Source organism: Dreissena polymorpha, chromosome 8 (genome assembly GCF_020536995.1).
Source record: "Dreissena polymorpha isolate Duluth1 chromosome 8, UMN_Dpol_1.0, whole genome shotgun sequence".
In the NCBI taxonomy this organism is placed as follows: domain Eukaryota; kingdom Metazoa; phylum Mollusca; class Bivalvia; order Myida; family Dreissenidae; genus Dreissena; species Dreissena polymorpha.
Genome location: NC_068362.1, coordinates 46,681,748 through 46,699,960, shown reverse-complemented (window position 1 = coordinate 46,699,960; position 18,213 = coordinate 46,681,748). Strand labels below are relative to the sequence as shown.

Sequence of the window (18,213 nt, the reverse complement as noted above, 5' to 3'; positions counted from 1 at the left end):
TACCTAAACAACTGTTTGTAAAATCAGTTTATTTGTTCAGTCATTTATTTTCAGATGTAAAATGTTATAAACTTAATTATGTTAAATCGATAACAAAGTAGTTTTTATCTTAAACCAGTGTCAAGATTAAATTTCTTATACGATGGTATACAGTAATTATCTTTACCCGGTGTCACCGTAAATTTCTACCTCAATGGGGGCACAATTTTGGCTGGGGGGAAATTTTGCGAATTTATTGCGTTCGCGAAATTCGCAAACATTTCCACCTCGCTAACTTTACCACTTATACAGTTAACCAATGAAAAATATGTGTTCCTTATAATGAACTGTTTGTATTTTTGGACAGAAAAGTCGATTTTGGTCTGAAGATAAGAATCATCAAAGACAACCTACCTGTAAGAAATGCAAATAATAATAACTAGTAATGCATTTTTCAGCAATAAACAAACTCCGTGACACAAAATCCAGATGATCTGGAAATTAATATATAAAAGCTCATGAGCAATTCTCCAAACTGTGTCTTAAATATTGGGAACATTAATCTATCAACATGGCTTGAACAGGTCCTAAAAAAAGGTCTTGCTAGTGCAAAGTAATACAGATATATTGATAAATTGTCTTGCAATTTGAACACCGTAAATTATAGTGTTACTTTTTTCTTAAGTTTTACAATTTTCATGGCAAATTTATGGGATATACTAGATTACTTTATTTATCACCTGAACCCTTTAATAGAATTTGACAGGCATGAACTCTTGTTAGCCGCATAACTTGATAAAGAATTTCTCCAAAATCTAGGACTCTGCAGTTATGCTGTCTTTTTTATTGAGCAAAAAATCAGTTCAAACTTAGTCTATCCATAGACTGTCAAGTCTCATTTCTTAACAAAACCAATTACACTGTGAAAGATCCGCCAACATTGTAGGCACAATTATGGTTCATGGAGCCAAGCAGTATAAATATTAATCTTAGTTTATGTTGCGACTTATTATTTAATTAACTATTCCTTATGAATTTTACATACCAAAGGTTTATCATAGCTAAGACTTTCAAGTTTGTAGGGGGCACTTATTGATAAAAATCATGTATAAAAATCATTTCATATCTTGGTTACATTATCATTCACTTATTATTTGAAAAGTATCCAAATACTGCTTGATTGTATTCAGTAGTAGAAAAACATGTAATTGGTATAAGCTTTAGACTGTCCATAAAGAGTAAAAAAAGTTGATTAATTACATTAACCAGTCCTACCCTTAACTTTATGTGCTTACCATTTACTTTTATTTTGGTATTCCTGATTATAAAAAAAACTGCACCCAGCAGGGAAATGTTCATTCCCAGACAAACTCTTAATTTGTTGACCAGACAAAATGGCACCTGATGAAATTTTCCTACTGGACAATTGACTCCCATGCATCCATCCATGCATCCATCCATGCATCCATCCATGCATCCATCCATGCATCCATGCATCCATCCATCCATGCATCCATCCATCCATCCATCCATCCATCCATCCATCCATCCATCCATCCATCCATCCATCCATCCATCCATCCATCCATCCATCCATCCATCCATACATACATACATACATACATGCATACATACATACATACATGCATACAAACTTATATACATTTCTGACAGAGCTTCATAATGCGTAGTCAAAGTTAAACAAAACCGTACACCTTTTAATTCTGAATACAAGTGACTTTACATGAAATATGAGATTTGCAAAAAAAGAAACTAATGCTTGACTCCCCCCCCCCCCCCCCCCCGACAGCTTTGTACAAGGCCAGATAACAAATCTGTTAAAGAATAAGTTTAAAAACAATGTTGTGGTGTATTATTCCCCTGGGTATAATAATAAAAATAAACAGGAGTTATGCGGTCAGAGACAAATGACCACCAAACAGGGCTTTGACCTAGTGACCCCACTTTCAATAGGAATCATCTACTGACCAAGGCCAATGCACATGTGAAGTATCAAGCCAATCATTCAATTCGTTGACAAGTTATTGATCGCAAACAATTTTCACACTAATTTTGACAGTTACCTTGAACTTTGACCTAGTGAGCCCAATTTCAATAGGGGTCATCTACTGTTCAAGGCATTTGCACATGGAAAGCATCAAGCCGATAGGTCAATTCGTAGATGAGTTATTGATCAGAAACAATTTTCCCACTTATTGTTTAAGTGACCATAACCTTTTTCCTTTTGACCCCAATTTCAATACGAGTCATCTACTTCCAAGGCCCATGCACATGTATAGTATCAAGCCAATCGGTCAATTTGTTGATTAGTTATTGATTGGAAATGAATTTCACCCTTATTGAGACAGTGACCTTGACCTTTGACCTAGTGAACCCAATTTCAATAGGGATCATCTACTGTCCAAGGCAAATGTACATATGAAGTATCAAGGCAATCGGTAAATTCATTGACGAGTTATTGATAGGAAACGATTTTCACACTTATTGTGACAGTGACCTTGATCTTTGACCTAGTGAATCCAATGTCAATAAAGGTCATCTACTTCCAAGGCCAATGCACATGTAAATTATTAACCCAATCAGTCAATTTGTTGATAAGTTATTGATAAGAAACAATTTTCCCACTTATCGTGACAGTGACCATAACCTTTGACCTAGTGACCCCAATTTTAATAAGGGTCATCTACTGTCCAAGGTCAATGCACATGGGAAATCTCAAGCCAATTGGTCAATTTGTTGACAAATTATTAATAGGAAACAATGTTCACACTTATTTTGACAGTGACCACCAACTTTGACCTTGTGACCCAAATTTTAATAGGGGTCATCTTCTTCCAAGGCCAATGCACATGGAAAGTATCAAGCCAATCATTCAATTTTTTTATTATTTATTGATTGGAAATGATTTTAAAACTTACTGTGACAGTGACCTTGACCTTTCCAAGTAACCACAATTTCAATAGGGATCAACTACTGTCCAAGGCCAATGCACATTTGAAGTATCAAGCCAATCGGTCAATTTGTTGATGAGTTATTGATCAGAAACAATTTTCACACTTATTGAGACAGTTACCTTGACTTTTGACCTAGAGACCCCAGTTTGAATAGGGGTCATCTAATGTTGAAGTTTAATGCACATGGGAAGTATCAAGCCAATCCGTTGATTCAGTGACGAGTTATTGATCGGAAACGATTTTCACACTTATTGTGACAGTGACCTTGACCTTTGACCTAGTAACCCCAAATTAATATGGGGGTCATCTACTGTCCAACGCCAATGCACATGTGAAGTATCAAGCCAATCGGTCGATTCCTTATCGAGTTATTGATCGGAAACGATTTTCACACTTATTGTGACAGTGACCTTGACCTTTGACCTAGTAACCCCAAATTAATATGGGGGTCATCTACTGTCCAATGCCAATGTACATGTGAAGTATCAAGCCAATCGGTCAATTCATTGTCGAGTTATTGATCGGAAATGAGCTGGTCTACGGACAGACAGACAGACAGACAGACAGACAAACAGACAGACAGACCGACTGACATCCAGCAAAACAATATAACCCCCTCTTCTTCGAAGGGGGGCATAATAAAATAAGCATGATTTAATAAACAAACTTAGTGAAGAACGCTACACGTCAAGACTTTATTTCTACAGAGAGGAAAGCATTTAAAGGTACAAGGCTTTTTAAATTTATATGAACATATTGAGACACCAAGGGTGTGATAAGTTTTTAGGCAAGTGGCATGACTGGAATAAACTTGGTAAAGGTCCACAACAGGATGCTAAATACCATTCCAATATCTAGGTCCGCAGCTTTATAGTTAACCCTTTCAGTGCGGGAACCGAATTTTGAAGGCCTGTGCTAACAGTTTGGATCCAGATGAGACGTCACAGAACGTGGCGTCTCATCTGGATCCAAACTGTTTGCTATTCTGATAGTATTCTTTGAAAAAAATCGAAGAAAATGCTAATTTTAGAAATTCAGCAGACGACATTTTAGCAGACGACAAATTTCCCAGCATGCAAAGGGTTAAGGAAAAACATACATAGGTATTGAGCAGACCCGAACAATTGTGAAGTCAGTTTATCCAAGCATCAATCCTGTGAAATTTCTTGAAAATCTGTCAAGCAGTTTAGGAGATGCCATTTAAATTAAAAAATATGGATGATGGGCGACACAACAAACCGCAATCCAAAAGTTAAACCTGTCTATAGTGTACATTGAACAGGTGAACTGAAAAGCAACTAACCTGCACAATTTGTTAACACATTAATTTAGGTCTGATAGAAAACTATCATAAACAATATGTTATAATTCCTGAACAATATAACAAATATTCTCAATGTTTCAATCCTGCTTACAGTACATTTGAAGCAACAAAAATGATTGTTGCTAGCTTCCAAAATCTATAAATATCACTTCAAAAGATAATTTCCCTAAAATGGTCAACACAAAATATACCACATGCAAACTGACAATTTATAAAAGCTGTTTAATTTTTAACTTATATATTAGAAATAAAGTTACAAACAAAAGCACATTCATTTCTGTATGGTTTTATTGAAACATTGTTGTTGCTTCTAAAACCAACAATAAACCACTTATTAAGTTTGAATACCATGTCAAAACACAAATAGAAAAACACAAGAAACCTGTTCCACTTGTATAATGCTGAAATAAATTTCCAGACAAAGGTTCATTTGTTTGATTGTTTACAAGTGGGCAAAAGTACTGTTTGGACAAGAGATTCATATCAAAATCTCTAAGGGCTATTTCTGTAATGTATCCCAGGTGGGTGTAGAATTGCAAAAAGATTTTGCAAGTAAATTAATGAAGAACCAGACACACTGATGAAAGTGGGGGAAATACACTTCTAAAAGTGCAGAAACACTAGCAAGATGTCTCACAGATACAATTGTTGTTTGAGACAATAACAAACAGAAGAACTTAGGCTGGATGTCTATTAAATCAACCTGCTGCCAAATAACAGTCTGAGGGCCGTCCAAGGGCCACTTACGCAGCTAGGGCCAATTATAGACAGCCAACACAGCTCTGGAAGTTATAGTTTATATTACATATATATTACAATGAACTTGTCCACGGAATAAAATAAAAAGGGCCAATTACTATCACCTGATATCAAAAGCTTATTTAATTGGCATGTGACAAACAGGACTCCAAAGTGTCCTCCCTTTTCCCCACCACAATTTGTCGCAATCTCAAATCTGCGATTTAGCGCGGACATGTATTACAAACAAATAGGATATTGACTTATGCATTTTTTTCAAAATAACAAATTGGCGGATTTAAGTGCTAAAAAAATAGCCATTTTTTTAATGACAAAATTTTGAGTTGACAGAAATAAATGGTTTCACAGTATATGAGGTATCTCCTGTGACAAAACACACCAGGTTAAAATCGCTGGATTTAAAGGACGACAATTTGTACATGATGGTTTAATAATTTATTTTTTTTGAAGCATCTAACAAATTTAAAACATTTTTGGATTGTGTGTTTGTCATGCATAATTGAAAGCTTCAATATGAATCAAATAGATCACTCTGACCATAAAAGAATTATAAAGTCACTGCTCATATAAGGTTTCCTGGTCTTCTCCAGATGGTATCCATGTTTGCCCAACATGGTCATTACAAACATAAATTTCTCCACAACAAATAGTTTTCTGGAGAAACCCTGCTGAGAGGTTATGGCAGACATGTGTAATTTTGTATAAATCCTTTAATTATTGTAGTGGCTTGCAAATTAAAGCAGTTCTTCTCCCCTAAATGCCTGAATATGTCCCATTTTGCACAATCTTCTACTTCAGGGAGCCACATACGCTCATTTTTAAAGAAAATTTGTCAGGATTTTTTCTACATGTAGGCCAATACCTTTGTTATCAATGTTAATACACAGTTGTTTCAAATTGGACTTTGAAAATTTTATTTTTTCCTATTTACTTACCCTATGTTAGTTCATGCTAAAATAACAAGCACTGTTCCAATGGTATAACACTGCTCACAAGGTATCGGGTTTCCTTGGGTGAGCCACGCGATCTGATTCTTTTCAAATATGAAAATTTGTCCAGGCTGGGCCAGATACAAATAACGTCCCGCTTGCCAATCATTTATTTGCTATTTATAATAAGGATATGAAATATGTTAAAATTATAAGCCCTGAGGTTCATGATATGTTGAAAACATAATGTTCATTGTAGAAATGATTGCAATTGTTAAGGAGGCAACACAACAGGGAACACTTTATTTAATTATAGGTCACATAACCCCAAATCGGAACTCCTGTTTTTAGGGTTACATGCAGTCAGTTTGATACTTAGCACACATTGTTGAGTGCATGCTGCCTAGGATTTGTAAAATACATTGCAAATGGTTAGTTTTGGTATCAACTTGAAGGTAAGCAATAAGAAAATAAGCCATTTTTGTGCTCTACTTTTTGTGTTGATGGTTCCCGCCTTTGAATGTAGGTCATACTATTTGAGCCCAAAATGGTTGTCTGCACAGCTGTCAAAACCGGTTTGCCTATTCTAAGGTAAATATTTTGAGTTATCACGCATAGAATTTAATGACATGCATTTTTTTCAAAAGATTATGCATTTATCTTTCCAATGATGTATGATGATAAAGTGGGTATGCGCTTGATCATGCTAAAAATTGATATCAAACTTCAACTATTTTATATGTAATATAGAAGGAAATTAATTGCGCATGCGTAACCTTTAAGCACGTCCGACCAAGTTAGTCTTCTGCCAGAATTTTGACAATTGACCATCAAAAACTCTCTGTATTGCAAAACATAACTGCCAGATGTCATTTGACCCAAATTAGGGCTGTTTGCAATTGGGCTGTTGCACTTGGGGTCATAAGGGGGGTAAATGCTGGAAAATCACACCGAAACCTGTTCCGGAGACATATTCTAAGACTACTTAAACACTCTGTATTGTTTTTCAGTGACATTTTGACATTAATTTGCATCAATCTCAATAATGAACTTAATGCATGTCTCTACTTCATCTGTATTTATTATTATTGTTTACTTTTTGAGCCTTTTACTGTTAAAAATGCCTGCCAAGTTTGGACCGACACTGCTATCTGCCCTAGCCTTCAACCCCGTCGGGCAGATCTACTCAGAATAACACTACTTTGCCTTATTTTTCCTGTTTGGATATCTTGCAGAGTTTAAGTAAAATCAAGTATTCAGCTGAAAACACAAAAATGATAATAATATTATGCTTTCTTTCCTGGAAGAATGTTGTTGTGATAGACCCTGTGTGAAAAACACCAGGGAATCTGTATTTAAGTGACCTCAATATTATGCGTAAACCTAAGTGTGCATTTGTAGGCGGTGTCGAAATGGGTCTTTAGCTCTGCCTGAACTGTCGTCCAATTGGTTTACAAGTCCGGCTGAAGTGACAGGCCATAAAAAACTGTACAGCATGACTGATTCGGAGACGGCCCTCAACACTCGCCCAGTCGTGTCGAGAGGATCGGTGTCTTTGCAGGTTAGTACTCCGTTATTTTCAATTAAATCTATTGTAAAATGATTTTTTTGTATATCCTGGCACACTTTTGTCACCAAAATTAGGAAAATTGGGTGTTTTACATTTACTGCAGCTCTTAAACCACATTTTGTGGCGATAACTTTGCCAGTGTGCCAGACAATGTGATGCCGGCGTGGTGAATTATTCATTTGCAGCAAATAAAGCAACAAATACTATTGAAAGCTTACTCTAATTGTATCTAACTTACATTAGTTGGCACTGTAATGGGTAAATGTGAACAAAAAACCTTTTTGTTTTCTCAGATTACACGGAATTGAGCACCCGGGCCAGACTGAGGCTTTCCAGAGCCTGTCCGAGACGGAACTCAAGCTGAGGAATCATAGGTCCAGGTGTGACAAAAGACTTAAAGCTCATGTCTGACGATGACTTTTTTTTAGTCAGGAAGTCAAGATTATTTTTTTTTATGCAAGCAAGCCCTTTTGTTGGGTCAAATGACATTAGAAATGCTGCTTCTACATGGTTTTTACCTAAAATGTGCCTTTTTTTTTTTTTTTAAAGTTTGTTCGAATCCGGTTCAAAACCTGCTTTGATGCACAAATATTGCCATTGATGATTTTTTTCACTTATCAAGTCATAGGTTTCATCAGCTTTGCCTATTAGAATCGAAAGTGATGCCTTGTATGGAGTCTAAGTGCTGCATGTATGATATAACCAAGTTTGGCTTTTCTACCTTAATTCTTGACGCGAAACGCTGTTACGCATGGAGCTTTCAACGGCAACTATTATGAATAAATCTGTGTGTCATTGTACCGGAACTTTGTGATCTTTCTCAAAACAGATAACACCTGTGGGAAAAAGGCCTTTATTTCAAATTTGAAGGGGTTGGGCTCTCTTAAAGGTCACATAACCCAAACCGGAACTACTGTTTTTAGGGTTACATGCAGTCAGTTTGATACTTAGCACACATTGTTAAGTGCATGCTGCCTAGGATTTGTAAAATACATTGCAAATGGTTAGTTTTGGTATCAACTTGAAGGTATATTTGTAATCAATAAGAAAATAAGCCATTTTTGTGCTCTACTTTTTGTGTTGATGGTTCCCGGCTTTGAAAGTAGGTCATACTATTTTAGCCCAAAATGGTTGTCTGCACAGCTGTCAAAACCGGTTTGCCTATTCTAAGGTAAATATTTTGAGTTAGCACGCATAGAATTTAATGACATGCATTTTTTCAAAAGATTATGCATTTATCTTTTTAATGATGTATGATGATATAGTGTGTATGCGCTTGATCATGCTAAAAATTGATATCGAACTTCAACTATTTTATATGTAATATAGAAGGAAATTAATTGCGCATGCGTAACCTTATAATATTTTCTTGTACAAGCATCTTGAAAACAGCTGTGAAATCTTGCACTATATCAAACAATCAGTAACTGAATGATAATTAAAGGCTAAATGTGGGTTTTAAATGCCACACAAATGTTCAAAAACTAAAAAAAGTTTGGGAGACATCCACAAAAAAGTTGAAATAAACTAAAGATGTATAATTTTAGCAGAATAGTTGCAAAGGTCAAATGGGTACAATTTTCAATGAACACATGGCAGATATATTTTTTGTTCAAAAGTCTCATGGTAAAATTTCACATTGATTGCAGCAAATCAGGTTTTGTTCTGATAAATCAGAGAATAATGTTTGAAATTGTTTCAAACAATTAATATGATGAAGAGAAAGACTTCAACTTGTTTTCTTTCATTTTTTGAAAATTTTAAAAAGGGACCTTGACTTGTAACCTTTTATCTCCAGGACTGGTTCTGGAGTGCAAAAGAGGATTCCTTTTACTTTTAATGGAGATTTGTTTAATGCATTACACTATTGGTTTAACTTTTGAAATATATAACAAAAATATAAAGAGCAATTCATAGTTGTATTCTTGACCCTTAAAGGCGTACTCGGGTCTCTATACTTATTAAACAAGAGATGTGTTAATGTCAGAAACACAATGCCCCCTATTGTGCCGCTTTGAATTGTTGTTTTTTTACCTTTGACCTTGAAGGATGACCTTGACCTTTCACCACTCAAAATGTGCAGCTCCATGAGATACATGTGTGATGTTCAATATTTCAAAAGTTATCATAAAACCAATATCAAGTTGTGATGTTCAATATTTCAAAAGTTATCATAAAACTTTAACCAAGGTTAAAGTTTTGGGACACACACAATGAATGACAGACAGACAGACAGGCCAAAAACAATTTACCCCCGATCTTTCGATCCGGGGGCATAAAAACACTTACATTAAAGCTCTTTATTCTAACTAGATAATTGTTGTCAACATGTCAAGCCCACTGTGGACACTGCTTATTATTATTTATTATAATAAACTGAGTTGAGTTATTTAATTAATGCACCATAAAAATTATGACATTTAGCCTTTAGAGTGACCTTTTCTATTGTCAGCGGTGACAAACCTTATCCACATGGTGAACATCCCTGAAGAATTACTGCATGTTGAATGATGTGATATGTACCAATAATCCATTTGACAGCCTAATTTCACCGTTAACGTTTTGATTAAACTTAAAAGTTATGGTGGAGAGAAGGGTAATACGCACAACATGTCATCTAATGAAGGTGAACATTTATGTTTAGTATGTTTAAATTGCACAATTTATAACAAATTTACAGTATTGACCAGCTGGGTCTCATGCACACTCAGTCAGGCATGCATGCATAAACGCTTGACTATAATTGTGACAGCTGTATAAAGCTTGCAAAAAGTGGGCTCAACAAAAATGCTCCAATGATACGTTACCTCCCCACTGTTGGCCATGGGATCGGCAGGACTGAACTTGTGTCGTTGTAACGGTATTTTGTGCTCCTCGCTGTTGATCGCTTTCACAAACAAGGAGATATCCAACATGGGGTTGACCTGTCGGCAACATCGCAGGAGGTTCTCCAGCTGTCTTCGTTGTTCATTTGCCTGACAAACCAACCAGTGTGTTGTTTTTTCTATACCAAGATTTTTGTATACGACTTCATTTTGTAGTCATTGTAGACAAAAAATATGAAGAAAAGTATAACATACATTACCAAGTGAACTGATCATACCCAAGTAGATGTGAAGATAGTACAGAGAGTCATTATAAGGGAAAGACCAAATGACCTATGATGCTAAAGGTAATAAATTCCTGAAGAACAGGCAGTGTACCATTTTTTTAAGAAAAAAGAAATGCTTGTTTTACTATGATTTGCAAAATATCAGCAATGTTGAATGCATTCTCAAGAACTTTTTTTTAATCAGCAGTGTTAATAACTTGCATTTGTTTAAAAAGGCACCCATTGGAACTACTACTTACTATTAATGTGACCAATTTCTGTTAAAAAATATAGAAAGATCAGCTTTGTTATTCCTCTTAGTCATAGATTTTTCAGTATTTTTCAATCTCCAAAAAATATTCCCGTTAATTGTTGACAATAGTTTGTCATGCATTTTTATTAAAAGGGAAAGAACTAATGTACTACATGATTTACATGATGCAGAGTTAGTTCCCATTAATATAACACTGTCTTGAACAACAAATATACAGTGTCTACCAAACTGACAAAACTATAAATTCAGTTTGTTTAACACAAAAGGCCTTAATTGATTTGACTGCATAATTTTCTTTACTATAATAATCAGGTGTAGTAAATAAGTCTTCCTCTTTCATTTAAACATCCTATAAAAAAAACACATGTAATAATCAAATATTGCAACTCTGGCAGTAACATACAGGACATTTGTATGCTCATGAACTGTCAAACCATGGTGACCACATAAGCTTGCTTGTAGCAGTGAAACAATTAGTTGAGCTGTGTTCTGTGAAAACTGGCTTGAATGCATATGAGGAAAGTATTGTCACAGACAAGCCTGTGCACTGTCTGCACAAGCTAATCAGGGACAACACTTTCCATCTAGACTTGATTTTAATTTAGAAGAAACTTTCTTTAAAGGAAAGATTTCATAAAACGGAAAGTGTCATCCTTGATTAGCATTTGGAGTCTTAGTGTCATTCCTAATTAGCCAGTGCAGACTGCACAGGCTTATCATGAAGGACACTTTATGCAAATGCATTAAGTACAGTTTTTTCTAGTACAAGGTTTAATTACTTACCTTGGTAAGTAAAAGTAGAGAGTGGCTTTCAATCGCCACATTCACAGTGTTAGTTGTATCAATACAGATTTCATCCAACTCCTGGAAAGTAAAGTTTTAAAAGCATTTGCATTCCTGTTCCTAAAAAGATATAAATTGTGCTTGAAAATTGTATACAAATGAGCCAAGTTATGGTGAAAACGGGATTTTATGCATGTGTGCAAAGTGGTTTCCCAAATAAGCCTGTGCAATTAGAAAAACAAGTAACTGGCAGGATGTTCTGGTTTATGCTATTTGCTTTTGGACATTTTCACTTTCCTTCAAGGCGGGAAAGCAATCTCATCTCATGCACCTTGGGCACTATGGCTTGGATGCTGTTCTGGATACATGCATATATTTTAACTTAATTCAAGATTTGGAAATAAAAAAAACTGGGTTTAATGCATCTGTGTAAAGTGTCTTCACTGATTAGCCTGTGCAGTCTGCAAAGGCTTATCAGGGACAAACATTTCCTCCTTTAAGGTATTTTTCCTTCCAATGAAGTCTCTTCTTAGCATAAAGTGATGTCCCTGGTGAGCCTATGGAGACATAGATGAAATAACCCTGTTTTCAACATTTTTTAAAGAATCTTAAGAAACTTTACAGCACCCAGGCTGTCCCCCTTCTAACATTTGAGGCACTTTGACCAGCATGTTGACCTTCCTTACTAGATTTAGGTTTCCAACCCTTAGATACTGATGAGCAGCAAACAGCATAAAAACCTGAACACACTGCTTGTTACTCGCAGGCTAATCTAGTTTTATGCTGGTTGCCTCTGCCCCAAGACTAACCTCAAGCACCTGGGGCAACGTAACCTTCATGTCGTCCTGGAGACGGTTGGAGGCCCGAAGCTGAAGCAGATACTCGTTATGGGCGCTGTGGAATGTGTGCTTCAGGCCCTCACGGTTGTCAAGGCTACCACACGTCTTGAAGGCCTTGTATGTCTCCCGATAGGCCTCTTCTTTCTGGAGACAATCACAGCAAGTTTTGAGGGTTAAAATTATATGATCATAAATTAATTTTTTTCAAGTCACGTTGAAAGGTCAATTGATGATAAAAATTTTCAATCACGAAGTTTCAAATAAAACAAGAGAGCCATGATGGCCCTGAATCACTTACCTGACTCATTAAGATCAGATGAAAACTATGACCTCTATTGTCTACACAAGGTTTTTCTATGATTTGACCTAGTGGCCTAGTTTCTGACCCCAGATTACCAAAATACAATCCCTATCAAGAGTTCATCAAGATAAAAATTCTGACAAAATTTCATAAAGATCTGATGGAAACTGTGACCTCTATTATCTACACAAGGTTTTTCTATTATTTGACCTAGTGACCTGGTTTTTTACCCCAGATGTCCCAAATACAACCCCAACCTAGATTTCATCAAGATAAACATTCTGACTAAATTTCATAAAGATTGAATGAAAACTGTGACCTCTGTTGTTTACACAAGGGTTTTCTATTATTTGACCAATTGACCTAGTTTTTGACCCCAGATGACCCAAATACAATCTCAATCCAGATTTCATCAAGATAAACATTCTGACCAAATTTCATAAAGATCTGATGAAAACTGTGACCTCTATTGTTTACACAACGTTTTTCTATTATTTGACCAAGTGACCTAGTTTTTGACCCCAGATGACCCAAATACAATTCCAATCCAGATTTCATCAAGATAAACATTCTGACCAATTTTCATAACAATATGATGAAAACTGTGACCTCTATTGTCTACTAAAGGTTTTTCTATTATTTGACCTTGTGACCTAGTTTTTGACCCCAGATGACTCAAAAACAATCCCAACCCAGATTTCATCAAGATAAACATTCCGACCAAATTTCATAAAGATCTGATGAAAACTGTGACCTCTATTGTCTACACAAGGTTTTTCTATTATTTGACCTAGTGACCTAGTTTTTGACCCCAGGTCGCCCAAATAAAATCCGAACCCAGATTTCATCAAGATAAACATTCTGACCAAATTTCATAACGATCTGATGAAAACTGTGACCTCTATTGTCTACACATGGTTTTTTTATTATTTGACGTTGTGACCTAGTTTTTGACCCCAGATGACCCAAATACAATCCCAACCCAGATTTCATCAAGATAAACATTCTGACCAAATTTCATAACGATCTGATGAAAACTGTGACCTCTATTGTCTACACAAGGTTTTTCTATTATTTGAGGTTGTGACCTAGTTTTTGACCCCAGATGACCCAAATACAATCCTAACCCAGATTTCATCAGGTAAACATTCTGACCAAATTTCATAAAGATTGGATGAAAACTGTGACCTCTATTCTACTAAAGGTTTTTCTATTATTAGACCTAGTGACCTAGTTTTTGACACCCCATGACTCAAATACAATCCCAATCCAGATTTCATCAAGATAAACATTCTGACTAAATTTCATAAAGATTGGATGAAAATTGTGACCTCTACTGTCTACACAAACAATTTGTTGACGGACACACACATGCACCCACACACGCACAACGGACGCCGGACATCACATGATCACATAAGCTCACAATGGTACTTTGTGACAGGTGAGCTAAAAAATCACTAATGTTAAAGATAACTATACTACCTAATAATCTTTAAAATTATGTTGATAGACAGCAACAGACTTGTATACCTTTCAATAAGTGCCTGATTCTTATTTAAAAAATCCAACTTTACTGCAGTATGCATGGGCTAATCAGGCACGACACTTAACTTTTATTGTATTTTTTGTTTTAAAGAAGTATCTTCTTGCTATAAATCCAGCTTAGGCTTAAGTGTTGTCTCTGATGAGCCTGTACTTACTTTATCCACATGAATAAAGCCCTTTTTTTCAAGAGTGTGACTCATTTGAGTCGCGTTCTGAGAAAACTGGGCATAATGCATTGTGTGTAAAGTGTCATCCTAGATCCTGTGCAATCCGCACAGGCAAATAGGGACGACACTTTATGCTTTTATGACATTTTTTCGTTTAAATGAAGTCTTTTCTTAGCAAAAATTCCAATTAAGGCGGAAAGTGTCGTCCCTGATTAACCTGTGCGGACTGAAAAGGCTAATATGGGACAACACTTGACACAAATGCATTATGCCCAGTTTTCTGAAGTTTTCTCAGAACGCGACTCAAATCTTTACACAATATGCTGCCATTCTAGCTCAAGATTTGCCTGTGCATTGGCTTATTCTAGTTGGGAGCTACCCTTCAATGTGTGATGTAAAGTTACTCAAGGTTCTGTGGTCTTATAAGCAGAGAGCATAGCATATATGTTCTAGCTAGCAATGGAAGAACGATACTGTAGTGACAATTCATACAATGAATATAAGAACCATACTGCAAAAGAATACCTTCATTAAATATTGCACTAAAATCTTCTAGGTAAACTAACATCTTATCATTCCATTACTACAGGAAATAGAATTTTAATAAGCGGCCGTCGTATGGCTTACACCAATGACACTTTGGCTTTAAGTGTCAAGAAACATAATTATGCTAACATAAGCTTCCTATGAATAGACAGATTGGTTCAAAAATGCCCCAGCAGCGGTATGTAGTGGTCTAATTCATACAATACCAAATACCGTATATGTCCTTATTGATGCGCACTGCGCGTGTTATTTCAAGACCCCTGCGCATTTAATTCGAACCACTATTACCTATTCCTCACATTTGAACAGTGTTACATTTTCATTACCTGCTGCTCACAACATTGTTTGATCCCATCGTATGACATGGCCTGCTGAAGACCCGCTAAATTGTGATGTCCAATTTAACGCAAATCGGCTGTGGACCCCATTTTATTTTTCATCAACTTAAATATTTCCCCATTAAGAGACGCTCACCATTAAATCCAGTTTGACCCGGTATTTAGCGCCTTCACTGTGTTTAGTTGATAAGTATTTATAGTTTGAAAAACAATACACCCGAACGCTCAATACCATACAGTTGACATAATCGGCGTAAAGCACACATGCCAGCCATGATAACGTCCTTTCACTGCTGCTAGCACCGAGTTACAAGCAGTCCTCGAGGAATATACATCGAAAAATATATATCAATAATAAACAATGTAAATGGTAATTGCTCAACAGAAACTATATCTCTATGATTTATCACTCACATGTGCTGACGACAATACAGTAGATTTCGCTTAATTGAATAGCCCATTTGTCACGTCCCAATATTCAATTATCCGGAGTATTCAATTATACGGAATCAGTTATATTATCAAATGTTATCACTAACCGGGTGTAATCTCCTGGAAATTGTGCTTTTCATGCATAATCAAAACATCGTTTCGACACGTAAAGCATTTAAAAAAAGTTAATATTGGAATTTAATATTGAATCCATTATAAATATAATATAAATGTTTTGTTGAATTCCCAAATGAGAATACAAATTTTGTAATCCAAAACACACTTTCTAGCTTTAAATAAAACGTCCACATGTATTTCCTTTGCCCCCAACAAAAAGCTAGCGAAAACTATGCAGCAATGTTCAATGTCACGCCATACGGTGCGTGTAATGATTTTTCCTATTTTCATTTTATTGCTTACCCAACGCTTACGCTAGCAACATCTATTGCTCATGTATTGACCTGGTAAAAAGCGCGCGAAAATTGGCGTGGGTGTATATACACTGTCGAAGGAAAACTTTGTAGCGAGGAGAATGCTGTATCTTTGACGTTACGCTCTTTCAGGTAGTTTAGTATTGAAACAGATAATGTACTGTGTACTGATTTACCGGAAAATCTGGTCAATACTGGATTTAAATTTGGTTATTGTGAAAACATGATCAGCAGTGTTAAGACTGCGATTTTTTGACAAATGTGTGCGTTTTCGATTGTTTGACATCATGTTTAGATATGGTTTACTGTGACGCATTCGTGTAGGTTTATATACACGAACTGAGAATATAGTAACATTCCATCACCTATTGCAAACTGTCGAGCAAGACACGTCAACAGTTTGTTTCTAATCAGCAACACACTCTTTAATTGTTTCTAAGCGACAACAAACTGTTGAAGTGTGTTACTCGACAGTTTGCATTCGAAAGTTTGCACCTGACTGCACACCGGAGACTCCAGTGTTTGCATTTTACTTGCTCGCATACTTCACCTGTTAGTAACGTGACGCTTGACAGACGCTGCATACATGAATGGTGTGAAATGAAAACAAAGGCAGTCAGTTAAGCGTGTCTGTCAAAATCGTCGATACGATGTGTATCCTTGGAGATTGATGACATTCTTTGCTGGATTATAGTGTGGATTATATTGTTCAATAGAAAATTGGCTATTCAATTAACCGAAATACGCCATATTTCCTATCAGAATATGTGGAGTTTTTACAACGGGAAGATATGCAAATGGTTTGGTGTTTTCAATTTCTATTCAATTAACCAAATTATTCGATAATCCGATATACAATTAAGTGGAATCTACTGTAATTATAATTATTGTTGGTTTGTTACCTACGTAGTATATACTGGCACAGTAGCATATTTGCGGTGTTACCGTGTTGCAAACAAAATGGCTGCAAAAACAATGTTTTCAGATATCTATTTATCTGTCACTCTTTAATGGATTACGGGCTACATAAATCTTATCTTATGGTTCTGATAAATTCCTGTTGAACCCCAGATAAGACGGCCTGCGCGTCTATTAGGGCATGAGCGTCAATAAGGACATATACGGTAGGTAACTGTATAAGGTATTGGTGAAATAACACTCAAACTTAAATGCATTGTATTCAATGTCAAATTTTAAAACTTTAGGTTAAACATTTTAATTTGTAAAAATATGTAACATTAAACATATTGAAAACAAATGCATTTATTCATGTAAACAACATTTCAGCTGGGAAAAATATATTAGACACTAAAACTGCATACCTTTAAAAGCTGTTCCAGTAAATAAATTGGGCTAATTTATATACTCCGGCATTTATTCAAATTTATCTTCATTCATGATAATATGTGATAATGTGTGCTGTTTTTTTACTGAGCCATATGATTATAAGTAATAATGTTGACTTTTTTTAACTGAACCATTAAAGCTGTAAGTAAATCATAAATATCTAAGGTTTGGCAAGTAAGCCTTGACAATTTGAATATATTTTGGAAGGTATTAAATATGATTTTTTGGCAGACTACAAAAGATCGAAATGTGTATCTGTGTGGCCTATAAAGGGTTAATTAATCAATAAAGAAATTCAGAACACTCAGGTTTTTTATATAATAAAACATGACATGGATTATCTCAAGGTCTCCAAAGTTACCTCCCTTGAAAACTCAAAATCTGAGTGAAGTGACACTTCAGATTCCACGGAAACAGAAATCTGAAAACTTAAGGGTCAGCGTTATTTCCCTAGTCTTGTTTGGTAATGGATACTTTTTTTAGACCTTCAAGACCTTAATGTGGCAGAAAGCAAGATCAGTGAACTAAAACTAAATATCTCTGCAAGGAAATATCCCCAGGAAAATCATCAATCAGCTTT

General features: G+C 35.7%; 1 protein-coding gene across 1 annotated transcript in view; it reads right to left on the bottom strand.

Moving 5' to 3' along the window:
• LOC127841228 (uncharacterized) overlaps nt 1–18,213 on the bottom strand; it is a 315,075-nt gene that overhangs the window by 237,316 nt on the left and 59,546 nt on the right. Inside the window, exons 6-8 of the mRNA XM_052369887.1 lie at nt 12,494–12,667; nt 11,685–11,765; nt 10,344–10,511 (exon numbers count right to left, since the gene is read on the bottom strand). Coding sequence (XP_052225847.1) covers nt 10,344–10,511; nt 11,685–11,765; nt 12,494–12,667 — 423 coding nt within the window. The remainder of the gene's footprint in view (nt 1–10,343; nt 10,512–11,684; nt 11,766–12,493; nt 12,668–18,213) is intronic.